The sequence below is a fragment of the Zootoca vivipara genome, chromosome 15 (assembly GCF_963506605.1).
Source record: "Zootoca vivipara chromosome 15, rZooViv1.1, whole genome shotgun sequence".
In the NCBI taxonomy this organism is placed as follows: Eukaryota; Metazoa; Chordata; class Lepidosauria; order Squamata; family Lacertidae; genus Zootoca; species Zootoca vivipara.
Genome location: NC_083290.1, coordinates 44,232,710 through 44,249,358, shown reverse-complemented (window position 1 = coordinate 44,249,358; position 16,649 = coordinate 44,232,710). Strand labels below are relative to the sequence as shown.

The window sequence follows — 16,649 nt, the reverse complement described above, 5'->3', positions numbered from 1 at the left end:
GCAGCTTCCAACACATATAAAATCAAACATCAAACATTAAAAACTTCCTGCTACTTTCTTGCATCTCTATCATCATCTCTAAATAAGCAATCATGTGGCAATAGCAGTCATTATCTCTGGAGCAGGACTTATGCAAATAGCAAGGATACAATTTAACCTGAGCACAGAGGGCACTTTCAAGCTTAGTATTCTTGAGATTCAGTGACATACTGGCAAATTCAGGTTGTGTAATTTAAGTGGATTTGGCGCTCTTGAGCAACAAACCTGCTTTTTTCAACATACTTTTTGCAATTAGGAAAGTAACAGGAAAATGCAGCAGAAAGTGGGGTGTGTGTGTGTGTGTGCAATTGCTTGATGCAACATCAAACACCCTGCAAACAAATCAGAACGGAGGCTCAGTAAACAGCCGATGTGATATAACCTCTTGCTAATTTTGGGCAAAATGTGGATGAATACTCAATAAGATCATCTGAATTCTGAATGAAACCTGAGATTGTAATGGCTTTCCTGCTCCAAATGATGCTGAATTATCCTTGGGTATGGATTGTGTAAATGGTTAGATGGGACGTGAGAAGTTTGTTGCCTGCGGTCATCAAAGTCAACATTCATGAATATGGATTCATGGAAGATGATGAAACAAAAGAGAAATCATCGCTCAGTCTTTCTCAGTTATGACATTTGTGCAAGTCAAGAAACAAAAATGCCCGCAATGGCTCTACTGAACACCCGCACATGCACAATTTATTCAAATGTCAATGCACACTTATTGTGGGCTCTCCGGTGGCAGTGTAGACAGTCAAAATAGCAGAGGCAGTTGAACACAGGTTCGTAGTTTATTGATACACACTGTAAGCACAGCACAGTCTTGCTCAGGGTATCGTTTCACAGAGTGCATCATACATACAGTCTGGGAAAGCACCACTTGCAACTAGGGATGCAGCTTAGGCTGTGGCGTGAGAGCCATGCTGAAATTCTCAGCCGCATGCAAGCGTTGGGAGGGCTGTGGAGTGAGACTAGGCGACCAACTTCTTAAGCTGCAACCAGAAAGATAGAGGTACCCTTGCCTTAAGACCCACCACTTTCTAAATCAGCCTTCCCTAATATGGTACGCAGTGGATGTTTTGGACTACAGCTCTCGTCACCCCCAGCCAGAAAAAGTTGCTCTAGTGGGCATATTCCCGCTCACAGCCTGAAGGTTAGCCTGATTCTCAATCAATTTCAGAATGCTCTCCAGGAAAACCAGTGTCTACTGACCAAATGATACATAAAACACATGAATGCATTATTTGTTATCCACCTCCCCCCAACTTAAACGGCAGGTGCAGAGGAGTCTGATAAGGACTGAGGCCACTGGGAGGTAGGGAGAGGGCATTTAACCTTTTCTTCTCCTGCATTATGCTCTTGGGCTGGATCTAGACACATTAAAGAAGTGTTACAGTTTAAAGTGTTGTAAATTTAAACAGGGAAAACAGGTAGAGAAAAATGGGACTCCGCATCACCATCTAGTGGCACAATGTTATATCGCATATACAACACATATAAATTGCTTTTTCTTTACCAGTCTAGCTGAATCCTGGGTCCAATGAAAGTCACATCTCAAACCTGCTAGTATTTCCAGGAGGAAAACTGCCATTGGTGCCAATGGAAGAGGCATTGCTTCTCAAGCTCTCGTCATTCAGAGAACCATTCCCACATTTGCAGAGGAAGCCCAGGCTCCAGGCCAAAGAACCCAGCATGTTGCCCTTGATCCTGGGACCCTTGATCTTGGGCACAGATTCAATCCATGTAGGGAACCGGCCAGGCTTGCCAGATGACCCCCACACACAATGAAAGTATGCTCTACAGCAAGCATCCCCAAACTTCGGCCCTCCAGATATTTTGGACTACATTTCCCATCATCCCTGACCACTGGTCCTCTTAGCTAGGGATCATGGGAGTTGTAGGCCAAAACATCTGGAGGACCACAGTTTGGGGGTGCCTGCTCTACAGTATGTACTTATCCATCTTTCTCCTGCAGTTACAGATGGTAAGGAAAGCTGCCATGGGCATTGAGTAATAAACCTTCTCCTTGAGGAATCCCAGAGGAACAGCAGAGTTTTAAACCCACTGCCTTTAAGAGATGTGCAAAGTCCATATTTTCAAAATGGGGGGGCATCATCCTGAATGAACGTCACCCCACGGTTATGGATGTGCACTCAGTATCAATTGGCAGAAACGGAGCACAGGAGGTGGCCTGAAGCTGAGTCAAGCCGCTGACGTCTCTTGCTCAACATTGTCTACACCAAGGGTCCTCAAACTTTTTCAGCAGGGGGCCAGTCCACTGTCCCTCAGACCTTGTGGGGGGCTAGACTATATGGGGGGGATGAATGAAGGACGATGAGCGGCGCACGAAAGGGCTCCAGAGAGGAGCTGCTTTAAATGGCGGCCACTTGAGAGGTACTCGAGCAGCAGGAGCTGGTGGTGGCGGCCGGACAATGAGTGGCCTGTGAAAGGGCTCCAGAGGGGCTGGCACCAAAAAAGCCCAGCCCCCTTCCTGGGAAGGAGGGAGGAGGCGCTGGCGCCGATGCCGCCTTGTGAGAGAGAGGGAAAGAACGTGTGCATGCTGGCAATCCACGTGATGATTCCCGGACCGTCCGAGGGCTGGATTTAGAAGGCAATTGGGCCTGATCCAGCCCGTGGGCCTTAATTTGCGGGCCCATGGTCTACACCCAAAGGCAGATGCTCTTGGGAGTTTCAGACCAGACTCTTTCCCAGCCCTTCCTGGAGATGCCAGGTGTTGAAGGAGGGGCTTTCTGCACTCAAAGCAGATGCCCTACCACTAAGCGAAGGCCCTGATGGAGGGCTTGCAAGGGCATTTGACATGCAACTGGCAACCCTCAGCATGTCTTAGCTCCACGTGACAGGAAAAGAACAGGGAGTAGATTGACAGGCTATGCCTCTTCCCAATCCTGCATTTTATGAATGTTTAAATATGGGATGTGTTCATGAATGTAATTCCCCTTAACATACTTTATACTTGGCATGTGTTTTTTCAGAGAGATGTATGTTTTTACTTACTCCAAGTTTGCCTGCACGGGCTAATGGCTGACTAGGGGCAGACCCACCCCATCCATTTAAAGCATATGCAGCCAACATTTAAAACACATGACTTGTTCCACATAATCCTGGGGAAGTGAAGTTAGTAAAGGATGCCAGGAATTGTAGCTTTGTGAGAGGGAAGCTCAGAATTATTTGGAGGCGCTCAGGTGCTTTAAATGTGTGTTAAAGGTAAAGTTAAAGGGACCCCTGACCATTAGGTCCAGTTGTGACCGACTCTGGGGTTACAGCGCTCATCTCACTTTACTGGCCGAGGGAGCCGGCATACAGCTTCCAGGTCATGTGGCCAGCATGACAAAGCCGCTTCTGGCGAACCAGAGCAGTGCACGGAAACGCTGTTTACCTTCCCGCCGGAGTGGTACCTATTTATCTACTTGCACTTTGACATGCTTTTGAACTGCTAGGGTGGCAGGAGCTGGGACAGAGCAACGGGAGCTCACCCCATCGCGGGGATTCGAACCCCCGACCTTCTGATTGGCAAGCCCTAGGCTCTGTGGTTTAACCCACAGCGCTGTGTGCATCTGTGCTTTACCTGGTCATTGAACACACCCACATGCTTTTGCCTGGGTTTCTCACCCAGCTTGTGTATCACATCAGCTGCTGATGGTCTGCACTTTTGAAGTGGATCTTTTGCTGTGACCTGCTCTCTTTTGTTCACTTGAAAAAGCTCTCTCTTGCTCGCTCTCATTTTAACAGAATCCTGCAAAGTGTAGATTTTTTGAGGTTACTGACCTCACAGAGCTACCCTTCCCAGCACCCTTAAAAAACTATAGTTCCCAGATTCTCCATGACTATTATCATGGTAGAATAGTGCTTTAAATGGATGGTGTGGATGTGACCCAAGTGGCAGGTGATGGGAAAAACAGTCTGCTGCCAGTCAAAGGATCAGAGAATCCTAGAAGGCATAGATGGCATTTGATCTGGTAGACTGAAAGTTCCTCTCCCATCCTTTCTTATGAGGGTATTAAAATTATTCAATCTAGTTAGCCTAATCTCAATCCAATTATGCAGTGTTACAATTCTGATATTAGGAAGGAAAATAAATAAAATCTCCTCCTCCTAATTCTCCCAACCAGTGTTCCCCTCTTTAAGATCAAGTACATTAAGACAGCTGACTGAGGTCTGACATTTATTTTCTCATCATTTAATTGGTTGGTTCAAGGAATAGATTTTATATGGAGGGAGCCTTGCATCATCCAATTCCCCCACCAGGTGTCAGTCTGGGCTGCGGCTGATGGAAATTGTAGTCCAAAACCTCCGGGGGGCACCAGGTTGGCAAAGGGTTCTATAGTACCCATCACCTCCTCTGTACAGGGGAAGCAATCAGTGTTATGCACCCTTGGTGTGAAGATATGCAATACAGGAAAGCTGTCTGTGGCTTGTTCTGTTACCCTTCTGTGCCTGGTTCACCAGTCAAATGACTGGAAATGAAATGGGAAAAGGCTCTTGTCTCACAGAGAAAGATAGGAAGGCATATCCCACAGTTCTTCCCAATACAATTTTCAGATACACCTGCTGCAGGGGCGAAAGCATATAACAAATCCAACACATTCTGCCGTCAGATTTTTTAGCATAACACTTACAAAGCTGGAAAGAGTCAAGGGCAGCTGAATTTGCCTCCCAACAGCCTCCAAGTAAATACAGCATTCCCAGGGGCAGGTGTCAGGCTTTCCATCAGCAAGGCTGAAATTTGCAGCGCAACAGGAAGGGGGAAAGGGGAGGAGAGGAAATTGAAAGCTAGTATAGAAAAAGCCAGGGTTCTTATTACTCCACGCTAGCAGCATTCACAGCACGATACCTGAGAGAGCACACAGCAATCACCACACAGCTGGCTGCACTGAACATCTGGACATGCACTTGTTCATTTTGAAATGCTGCCAAGAAAAAAAACTTATCTGCAGCCCTGAAAGCCAAGCCTCCCCTGCCATGGAAACACCTCGTTGCTTTAAAACCTGATTTAATGACTGCCACGTAATATTTCTTTTAACAAAAACACACACACACATTCTGTTAGGACTTCTTTGAGCACAACAGTCATTTTGCAAAAGGCCATTGGATCCAGGCTTGAAGTACAATCTATGCAGCTTTGCCGATAGGTTTGTTGTGATAGAGTCCTCCAAAATGAATGGGGAATGTAACAAGGAAGTGCAATATATACCAGACATCCTTGGTCTAGCTGCGGTATTCCCTGCAGACCCTCTCAGGTGCTGAGATCAGCAGAGGGTAGTTTCTCTGCCCTCATAGACTCAGGGGCTGGTGGACCAGGAGAAGATCTTCTCTGTGGTGGCCCCCTGCAGTGGGACTCCCTCCCCACAGAGGTCCACCTGGCACCTTCATTATGCAGCTTCTGGAGAATGCTGAAGACATATGGTACCTCTTTCCTGTGGCCTTTTTACACTTGAAGTGTATGTTTTTAGGACCCACCTTATTTTTGAGATTGCAAATTGTTTTAAACTGTTTTTAATATTGTGTGTGAATGTTGTAACCCACCTTGGGACCTTAGGGTGAAGGGCAGGTAATCAACAACAACAACTTTCTCCATCCTGGTGCCTTCCAGGTGTTTGGGGAGTACATCTCCCAACAGCCCCAGCTGACAGTGCTTGTGATAGACTGCTGGTGTACCCTCATGTATTTTTCAGCCAATGAGATATTTTGCAGGAATACTCTCAATATTACACACTGGCTACATGGGGAACTGTTGATCCTTCTGCATCACCCACCCAAGAGGATTATAATTTGCTTCTACTGTCTGCAAAAGAGATTTCAGTTTGCCTTGTCATTCAACAATGAACAGGACAACCCCATCTGAGATTGCCCCAAATGTCTTATTTTCAGGACTGTTTCTCATATGGGACTGGAGGACATCAGATTGGCAAAAGCTGAACACAGTGAAGGTGCCTTATATTCTATGGTGTATTGACCCAACTCCATAATCATCTCCTGTTTTTGAAATTACTTGGATTTGGCGACTGGGGAATTGCTGTCATCTAAAAGGTGGCTTTCAAGACCACCATTGGCAGAGAGTAGGGAAAGTGGTCGGCATCTGGTTGGTCACTGTGAGGGCAGGATGCTGGACTGGATGAGCCACTGGTCCAATCCAGCCGGGCTTGTCTTATGTTCATATCATGGGGGACATGGGAGATCCACATTCAAATTCTTGTTCCTCCATGGGCAAGTCTCTGCCTCTCCCTATCTATAGTCACTGAGCGTGAGGCTATCAGTGGCTGCCATGTTCTGCCGCTGTGGTTGGAGACAGACAGCCTCTGCACACCAGCTGCTTGGAATGAAAAGTAGGGAGAGCTCTGTTGCACTCACACCTTGCCTGTTGACTTCCCATGGGCAACTCCTTGGCCACTGTAAGAATAGGCTGGTGATCTAGATGGGCTCTTGTGGTCTTTTCTCCTCAAGATTTCTATGAGGCTCACATTTCAAATTAGATTCATCTGCTGTTATGTTCATCGGAATTATTCCTGCAGAATCTCCATGCACAGCGGAGGATTTTGGGGGCTGCAGTCTAAAGCACACTGGGTGGGATTCAACACTAATACGATTGTCCCATCCATGCAAGCATTTCTACTTGCCAGACAGAATTATCTCCTTTTTCCTCCACCCATGTGCTGATCTGTGGGTTCCCTTGACTATCCAGAGAGGATTTGGGGGAGGCAATGGGGTGAAAGGCCCTTCGCACTAGCAGGAGTCCTTGTGGTGGCTTCTGCCACCATTCCAGGCTAGTCGACTCTGGCTCAATGTGAGTTTATGGGCTAGCCTGCCCATAGCTGTTTGGCCTTGCTATGGTTCCAGATCACAGACATGCTGCTTTTTAGAGACACCTGGCAGCCATTACAGATCTTTTTGTCCAAGGCTTCCAAGCAACACATTATGAAAACCCACAAGAATGGCAAAATACATTGCAGATCTGCAGAAATTTGCAGCCCACTGGTAGATAGACACTCCAGGGTTCTTGTAGACCAGCTGACTCCTCTCAGCCCCAGTTGGGCAAAGGCTGTTTATAGGCTCAGAAGAACCACAGAAAAGTTGTCACCCAGTGGTCTTCAATTTCTCTCTGTGTGCTCACAAGTTGTTTTTCTCAAGGTGTGAGCGCTCCTTTGGGGTATTTCCTTTAAATCTGCCTGAGGGGTTGGGGGAGGGGGAGTTCTCTGGCACAGCACTCCTATTTACTCAACAGTCGTAGACTTTTACCCCGATGCAAAATGGAATCTCTACTCATCACCAGCCATATCTTACATGCTAACTCAGCAAAAATAGAGACACTCAGAATGGAAACCCTCTTTCCTCCTGACAGTGTGGAGACAAGTGGATAGAGAAGTTTCTCTTCCTCCTCACACAATACTAGAATCTGGGACTATTCAATGGAGCTGAATGATTGAAGATTCAGGACAATGAAAAGAATGCACGTAGTTCAAATATGACATCTGCTCCCACAAGATGTTGTGACAGCACCAACTTGGATGGTTTGAAAGGAGGGCCAGACTAATTCATGGAGGCCCAGGATGGCTGTGTTCTCCCTTGGCTCTTGGAGGCAGGATGTCGCTGAATCTACGCTACTGGGAATCATCAGCAGGGAGGGCATTTTGGCCCTCAGGTCCTGCCTACGGGATTCTCAGAGGCCTGTTTCTCCACTGCGAGGGCCAGATGCTGCGTGAGTTGTGCCTTTCACCTGACCCAGCAGGACTCTTCTCGCGTTCTTCATGGCTGTGCTGGCCTGTCTTTGTGCCACCGCCCTCTCAGGTTGCCCTGTGTCAAAAGGGGCCGTGTGCAAGCAGCTCTCTTGGAAGGCAAAATATTCACATGCACACACACAGCACAAGAAAACCCAAACAAATCAACGGAGGTGGCCTGAGCCTGAAGCGCAGACCTGAGCTGGGGGGGGGGGGGCTGAGCAGGTCTAGCCTGTCTCAGCAGAGCAGGTTCTTGGTGGCTGGGTGAAGTCATGGGCAGGTTGAGACAGAGCTGGGGAGCGGCCGCAAAGCAAGTGCTAACACCTGTCAGGCCAAGCCTGAGATTTTTGCTTTTACCCCCACATTCCTCTGACTCTTGTTTCCTGCTGCAAGTAGAGCAGTTGCTGCACCAGATTGGCTGTAGGCAGGCAGCGCGGCCCAGTGCTTAGCAGCTTCAGACGTGGCCAATTCCCTGCTGCATGACTGTCAGCTGCCAAAAGCAGCCTCAAGAGAGCTGCACCTGGAAGCAAAGGAATGGGGTGGGGGTGGCCCTTGCATATCCCTCCCCACTCCAGCCAGGGGGAGAAAAGAAGAGAGTAAGATGGAAGGGAAAGGGTGGAGCAGCCCTGGCCACGAGGCTGCTTTTGGTTTAAACAATACTTTGGTGGGGATGCTACATGCAGCTGCATGTCATTTGGCCCCATGACTCCGTTTTCCATCCTCCACAAGGAGCTGCTCTCCCGCTCCCCATGCTGCCATAGTCTCAAAATTCACGTGAGGACACACAGCCTGGCCCAACGTGGGCAAACTGGATTCCTCCGCCAGCCCAGATAAGCAGGGATACCAGGCAAGGGAGACAGGCTGGGAGCATCTATGCCGCTACCAGCCACCAGCATTCCAGTCCTCTTTGAGGCTGGGCCAACCGGCCTGCTGGAGCCTGCCTCTTCTCTCTCTCTGCCCTCTTTCCCCTCCTCCAACTGCTTCTTTTATTTCATCAAAACACATCAGTGATGTGAGACAATAAGATGTCACACCCAGAGGAAGTGAAGGAATCTACCTGTGATTCTCTTTTCCCTGCTGGGAGCCCCAGAAAAATGACGCATCATCCATAGGCTTCCCTCCTGCAGTCCTTTGTCAGTGCAAACACAGACTAGTTCTGCACATCACAAAACCTGCTTGGGGAGGGAGGGGTGTTTGTGCCAGCTGAATATGTGAGCTTCCCCCCAGAAGGGGGGGGTTCTCCCTCTCCAATCTTCCACACACACAGAAGGCTGCAGATCAGGCGTGAGCCTCCTGCTGTTGCTGGACTGCAGCTCTCACCACCCCCTCCCAGCATGACCAAGGGCAGGGATAATGGGAGATGCGGGACACCAACGGCTGGAGGACCACAGGCTCACAGCTGTAGACGAGGGAGACGTGGCAGGAAAGGCCCCTTGGGGGGCACAGAGAGCCTTCAGGGGCGGAACAGCCAGCGGAAATAGGGTGGTCAAGAAGTCAAGATGGCTCCCACTTGGGATCTGTTTCAGAAGGCAGATCCTTTATCGCACTGGCCAGTGTTTGCTGCACGTGCAGTGAAATGCCCACACTGAGTTTGAGCAGGGTGAGGGGCACGAAGGCAAGCGGTCTTTCTCCCTATAGAGAGAACCCAAGAAATCTAGGCTGACCTTTCACAAGCGGACCCACTGGTTATCTTGCTGGAAGAGTAGGGCCCTGCAGAGCTGACTCCACCCACCTCTCTTGCTCAGGATCTTATTTACAGTGGCTCTATGGAAGCATGCAAAGGCCAGAGAGATGGATGCAGGGCCAGAGGGATGCAGTGAAGGGCCCACTCTCTAGCAATGGGGATGCGGCAGCTCACAACCGGCCATGTCACTGCCAGGGGCTTTAGGTCCACAGAGCTCTCTCATATCCCCTCCCTTCCCCTCCCTAATCCACCCCACCCCCTCCAGTCTCTAGCGCCCCACGCTGATGTTGCACGTCTTGCAGCTGGGATCCTTCTTGGCGTCGGCCGTCGAAAGGCTCATGAGCTGATGGCCGCTGATCTCCCCCAGCACCCCTAGGCTGAGGTCAACCGGCTCCGTGTAGATGATCTCCAGGATGATGTCCTGGGCATGGCGGTAGACCAGCTCACCCTCCTCCACACAGCAGGTCAGGAACTTGTTGCCCATAATGTCCAGCTGGGGCAAGCGCTCCTGGCAGAAGTTGTCTCCGGGGGAGCCCTTGGGCGCCAGCACCAGGACGACGTAGTGGTAGGCGGTGTACATGCAGTAGAAGTCCGCAAAGTAGAGGTTGGTGTTGGGGCCAAAGAGGCGCTGGGCAGGGATCTGGAGGCGGTAGCGGCCGTAGGGAGAGTCCTGCGGGGGCTGCCCTGTGTTGAACTCGGTGTTGCAGCTGAAGAAGATGCCATGCAACATCCCGCTGGTGGGAGAGCCATGGCTGCCGCTGTTGTCCTTCAGGTAGGGCTTCATGACATTCCCGCTGTGAATTCTGGCCAGGAGGGAGAGGCAGACAGTCAGTGCCCCAAGGGGGGAAGCAGCAGCAGCAACAATGTAAAGAGCCGGTCTGACTATTCCCTGAATAGTTATTTATTTATTTCATTTATTTGCAACATTTATCTTCCAAGGAGCTAATGGTGGTGGACATGGTTCTCTCCCCCCCCCATTTCATCCTCACAACAACCCTGTGAGGTAGGTATGGCTAAGGGTTGATGACTGGCCCAAGGTCACCCAGTGAGCCTCATGGCTGAGTAGGAATTCGAACCCTGCTCTCCCAAGTCCTAGTCTAGCTCTCTAACCACTGTACCACACTCTGGAGCAGGCAAAGCAACCTGTGACCCTCAACCTTAGTGCTTCAATCTAGCTCAGGGAACAGGAGTGAGAGGCAGTGTGAAGTAGTGGTTCAAAAGTTTGAGACTAGGACTTGGGAGTCCTGGATTCAAACCCCTACTCAGTCGGGAAGCTCACTGGGGGACCTTGGATCCTTTGCAGTCTCTCAGCCTGACCTACCTCACTGGGCTGTAGGGAGGATAAAAGTAGGCGAGGAAGGAAGGTTTATGCATCGTGCTCTTTGGAGGAAGGGAAGAAAGAATATGTATTTCTAATCATTTTTTAAAGTGTATTATATAATGGTCAGTGTTGGCCTAGATCCAGGGAGGTTAGGGTTCAGTTTCCTATACAGCCTTGAAGCTCACATAGACTAACCTACCTCACAGGATTGTTGTGAAGAGAAAATGAAGGAGACTTTGAGTTCCTTGGAGGAAGGATGGGATAAAACGGTAATGTAATGACTGGAAACTGTCATCAAAATGAGGGAGTAGCAGGAATCCAGAGGCCTGACCTGTATTCTCAACTCTGGTGGAGAGTCTGAAATGGATTTCACCTTTAAGACAAGGCAACTTGGGAAGGTGAAGAATGGAAGCTTATGACTGGGCAGTTTTTTGAGAGGGTCCCCACAATCACCCACTTTCTATGATCCCTAACATCAGGCTAGAAGGGAGACTCTAAAATAAAGATTGGGGTCAGCAATGGGAGACCCCAGGTCCAAATCCAACTCTCTGACATCATATCGGATGTCATAGCACACCTCTGTCCAGTGCAAAATTGTCAGAGGGAGAAGAGGGATATGGACAAACAACCGCCGTGACAATGGGATATGGCAACTTGGCGTGGAGGAAGGTATGGGGTTACCAGCACCCATTTCCAGTCACTCTGGTCCCCATTTGCACATGGCTTGAAAGCCCTTACCTCACATGCTGGAAATATTCCTTGGTGTGGTTCCGATAGAAGACAGAGAACCTGAGCATCCTCCCTGCAATGAGTTCGGCTTTCTCCTGTAGCTGCGCCAAATGCTCCTTCGCATAGTCTGCAGGGGACACCAAGGGGACAGGGTTTCATCACATTCTCAATCAATTGCCGCATGACCAATCTCCACCTCCCTTCAGCCCCCGCCCCAATCTATCCCTATCCCCTTCTTCTTCTTCTTCTTCTTCCCACACCTGGATCTTTTCCCTCCAGCCAGTTCTCTTTGCTTGTCACTCCCGCCCACCTCACCTGCTCTGGGCGTCTTGCAATGGCATGCCTTTTGCCTCCCACTCAGAGACTCTTGCTTCATCACGAAATCTGGATTTACTACCTTTCAGCACCACTCAGCCTGTTCCAGCTCCCATCAAACAAGGGCCTGCCTTTTAGCTAGCCCAAACATGTGTGTGTGTGTGTGTGTGTGTGTGTGTGTGTGTGTGTTATAAAATCTCCCTTATTCCTTAAACTTCAAAACATACAGTAAAGGCCCACATTCCCTTTCCCATGCATGCAAGTAGGTCTTTTGAGACTGCTGAAGTGCCTTGTAGGCCATAGTGTTGTGGAGCAGAAATGTGGAGGAGTGCAGAACCTCCTCTTTTTTCAGAGCAGGAGTGATGACATTCTCTTCTGGAGCACCCCAATAATTAACAAATCCTCCATAGGGAAGAAGTGATAATGAGTCCTTCCATAGGGAAGGAAGTGATATTCTTCAGTCTAATTACAGGGACAGTCATGATAAGCTTCTGCATTTCAAAAATTTACCATGACACTTTTAGAAAGCAAATTGCAGACATTGGGGTGGGAGTGATTTGGTTTGGGACCCAGGTGCAAGGCAGGGGGGGGGGGGCTGTCACTGCAGCAGTCCTGAAATGGATCAGGGCCCCCATGTCTGCAATTTGCTTTGTGGGGCAAAAGCTTTCATTGGAGGAAAAAAGCTTCCCTTCAAAATGAGTGCCATGGGCCTTATCAGCTATCTCAGTTCCTTTGAACTTACTGGGAAGTGAAATAAATTTACCTCTTAGGGCCCATTCAGACTTCTGCTTCCTAGACACAGGAAAAGTGGAAGTGTGGATGAGCCCTTAGTGAGCAGCTGGGGGGAATCCTGCTTGCCAGCTTTTCCTCCTATCTAGTTGTGGGGAAGCTGTGGCCTCCAGATGCCCTGGGACTCCAATTCCCATCAGCCAGTGTGGTCAGGCAGCATATGGAGAGCCACAAGCGCTGCCGCATCCCGCTTGTATCTTTTTCACCCATAAAAGTCAGAAGCTTCCCTTTTAAAAATAAGAACTACAAAATCAAGGTGTCTGGGGTATACTGAAAGAGGCCTTCCCTGTGGCCGTGACTCCAGGATCATAGAATCATAGAGTTGGAAGAGACCACAAGGGCCATCCAGTCCAACCTCCTGCAAAGCAGGAAACACCATCAAAGCATTCCTGACAGATGGCTGTCAAGACTCTGCTTAAACACCTCCAAAGAAGGAGACTCCACCACACTCCTTGGCAGCAAATTCCACTGTCGAACAGCTCTTACCGTCAGGAAGTTCTTCCTAGTGTTTAGGTGGAATCTTCTTTCTTGTAATTTGAATCCATTGCTCCGTGTCCGCTTCTCTGGAGCAGCAGAAAACAACCTTTCACCCTCTTCCAATGTTGCCCTCGAGGTCAGCAGGTCTTCCAGAAGAGAGCAACTCTAGGGGCTGCTGTCCCCATGAATTAGGTCCCCTGCACTGCCATAGTATCTCTAGCACAAAAGATCCGCTGCACAAGGCAGCCACTTTGCCTGGCCTCCTTCTTGGAGTCTTTTAAACAGAGGCTGGATGTCTCTCTCTTAGGGATTTTTAACTATGACTTCTGCCTTGTAGGAGGTTGGACTAGATGAGCCTGGGGGTTCCTTCCCACTTCATAATTCTATGATTCTGCAGTTCTATTATTCTCTGATTCTAGCATGTATTTCATTTATCTGCTGATTTATAAGCTGCTTTGCAACCCAAGCTACTTAAGTAGTGTTTAGTAAGACACACACACAAAAAACCAGAGAATACAAATTCAGTCATTTAATTTTCATTGAAATGAATGACACTGTTTCTGCAGTTTTGCAATTAATAGTCCTTAACAATGCTGGTTCAAACTTCCGGAAAAACCTTCTTAAAGCAAAATAGGCACCTAAACATCAATCTAGTTGGTAACTGAGTCAGAGGGCTGCACAAAAGAGCACACTTTCTAGCAAAATGGGTTGCTAGATCAGGGGTGAGGAACCTCCAGCCTGCAGACCAAACCTGGCCCCCAGGCCTCCCCATTTGGCCCACAAGGCCATTTATAGGAAGCCATGCCCCCCTGCACCACAGGTGATGGCGGGAGCAGCATGCTCCATGGAACTTTGAAGGAGAAGGTGGAGAGGGCATTTGAAGGTGTGTTCCCACCTGCCCATCAGCTGGAAGGCAAATGGGAGCATGCTCCCAACCTCTGTTCTCCTTCAAATCTTTGCAGTTTGAAGGAAAAATGGTGGAGGGGTGCCTCTTAAACACACAAATACAGTATGTTTACTAAGGGCTGTTGGAAAGTCCCATGGTTCACTTTGAAGTCCCAACAATTGGAAAGTGGATCAGCGGATGTCATGATGTTGTCAGGTGATTGACAGGTGGGTGACTCTGCCCAGAGGTGGAGGAGATAAAGATCTAGCCTTCTGGCCAGAAGAGGCTACCCACCCCTGCTCCAGATGTTTACAACACAATTTCCATCAACCCTGACCATTTACTTATGTTAGCTGGGGCTGATGGGAGTTGTCTTCTAAAACATCTGGAGTGTGACGTGTTGGCTATTATGGTTCTAGTACATACTAAGTCAGGCATCCCCAAACTTTGGCCCTCCAGATGTTTTGGACTACAGTTCCCATCATCCCTGACCACTGGTCCTGTTAGCTAGGGATCATGGGAATTGTAGGCCAAAACATCTGGAGGGCCGCAGTTTGGGGATGCCTGTACTAAGTGCATCTCTGGGTATGTGGCCCCCTCAAGAGGGCCATATCTGCCTAGGGCTGCCTAGGATCAAGGCTTCTGCTGAACACTCACCTCCTGTGCAGAATTCAATGGTCTCGCTCCATCCAGACACAAGGTACTCCCCGTCACTCTGCTTCACGGCCGTCTGCACAGCCACACTGTACTCCGTCCTGGGACTCAGAAACCAATGGCCCCTCACAGTCATGGGCAGAGCAACTGCCTTGGCCACTAGCTTGGTTGGGACATCCTGCCCAAAGAAAAGAATCAAGCTATGTCAGGAATCAAACTAGATTGGGGGCCTGGAGTTTCCTGGGAAAGGCCCCATGGCCCTAGACACCATCAGGAGAAGGGAGAAGCCAAGAGACACCTACGCTTCTTCCTTCAATTCTGGATTGGCCACAGATGGGGAAAGTTACGTTCTCCTGGCCTGATAAAAGGCTGTGCGCCATCCTTTGATCTATGGCAGCCTTTGCCAACCTTTGCCCTCCAGATGCCTTGGACTACAACTCCCATCAGTCATCCCAACTCTGACTGAACTGACTGGGGCTAATGGGGGTTGCAGTCCAAAGCATCTGGATGGCCAAAAGTTGACAAAGGCTGGTCCACAAAATAAGATGACCCTTGTGCATCCTGCACCAACCCACTCCGGGCTTTATAAACTAGTTGTGCTCTCCAAATAGTCTACTTTCCAAATTTTCTACCTTCCCATATCTACTTGTCTGCCATGAAAGTTCTGTGTGGCTGCAGGAAAGCACCTGGGCAAAGCAGAGGATTTGGCAACAATGTTTTTAGGGTGCCACCTCAGTCCATGCAGGACACTGGCCAGGACTGTTGGGCCTCCCCATTATCTCATGCAAGCCGAGAGGGTGCTCTGCAACTCACAGCTGGCACTCCCGCAAAACTGTACAGGTGAAGTCATGGGTGGGGGGGAACCTGCCTTTCAGCAGAACATATCCTCCACTTTTTGCTTATTTAAAATATGTACAGAGTGCCCTTTATTCTGAGATCTCAGGATGTGGAAGAAAAATACATAATTTAAAATAATTTATATTATAAGAATAAGGCAAAGGGAAAACAACAACATGACTCATTTGTGCAGGAGCTGAGCCTGTTTATTCATTACTGGAACAAGGTACAAGATGCCACATGTTGTGTTAGGAACAGATAAATTCATCATTTGGAATCCTTGGCATAATTTTTAAAAATAATAATAGTCTATTAACAGGCAAGAGCAGATTTTTAAAAATTCACCCTGGAGAAGGCCCTCTTTCCCACTATTAGGTAGAGGTAAAGGTAAAGGGACCGCTGACCATTAGGTCCAGTCGTGACCGACTCTGGGGTTGCGCGATCATCTCGCATTATTGGCCGAGGGAGCCGGCATACAGCTTCCAGGTCATGTGGCCAGCATGACAAAGCCGCTTCTGGCAAACCAGAGCAGCACACGGAAACGCTGTTTACCTTCCCGCTGTAGCGGTACCTATTTATCTACTTGCATTTTGATGTGCTTTCGAACTGCTAGGTTGGCAGGAGCTGGGACCAAGCAACGGGAGCTCACCCCGTCACAGGGATTCGGACCGCCAACCTTCTGATCAGCAAGCCCTAGGCTCTGTGGTTTAACCCACAGCGCCACCTGGGTCCCCAGTTCCCACTATTAAAGATCTTCTAATTCAGGAACCTTTAATCCTGATGCATTTGTCTATGCATTGCATTAGATGGGGAGGCTTGTCTGTACAGATTGTTTGCAAACTGGAAATGATGTTGTTTATGACAGCCATAGCCGCAGCTGGGTGATCTTGTGCCCCTGGCAAAACTGTCCAGATTGCGCCCCCTAGCCATGGACTAATTGGCTCTTCTTTCCACCTTTCCTCCAACCCCTCATCCCATTCAATTCACCCTCTATTTAAAACCTTTTCTTATGAGGCAATAAAAAATATTTTTATTTATAGACTTATTTATGGACATATTTCTAAGCCGATGTTGTCTGTGCCCCTAGCGGGGGCCCACCTCACCACCCCCTAGCTATGGCCCTGATGACAGCCAGGCTATTAACTGGGAGAGGCAGAACTGGTAAAAATTGGCCAGTGCTAC

General features: G+C 48.9%; 1 protein-coding gene across 2 annotated transcripts in view; it reads right to left on the bottom strand.

Moving 5' to 3' along the window:
• Positions 1–9,724: 9,724 nt before the first annotated feature.
• The window catches only part of PHYHIP (phytanoyl-CoA 2-hydroxylase interacting protein), a 52,595-nt gene continuing 45,670 nt past the window's right edge, over positions 9,725–16,649 (bottom strand). For both annotated transcript variants that reach the window (XM_035139788.2, XM_035139789.2), the window contains 3 exons: positions 14,634–14,808; positions 11,519–11,636; positions 9,725–10,262 (listed from right to left, as the gene is read on the bottom strand). In XM_035139788.2, the coding sequence (XP_034995679.1) occupies positions 9,728–10,262; positions 11,519–11,636; positions 14,634–14,808 (828 nt within the window). In that variant the 3' untranslated portion in view covers positions 9,725–9,727. The remainder of the gene's footprint in view (positions 10,263–11,518; positions 11,637–14,633; positions 14,809–16,649) is intronic.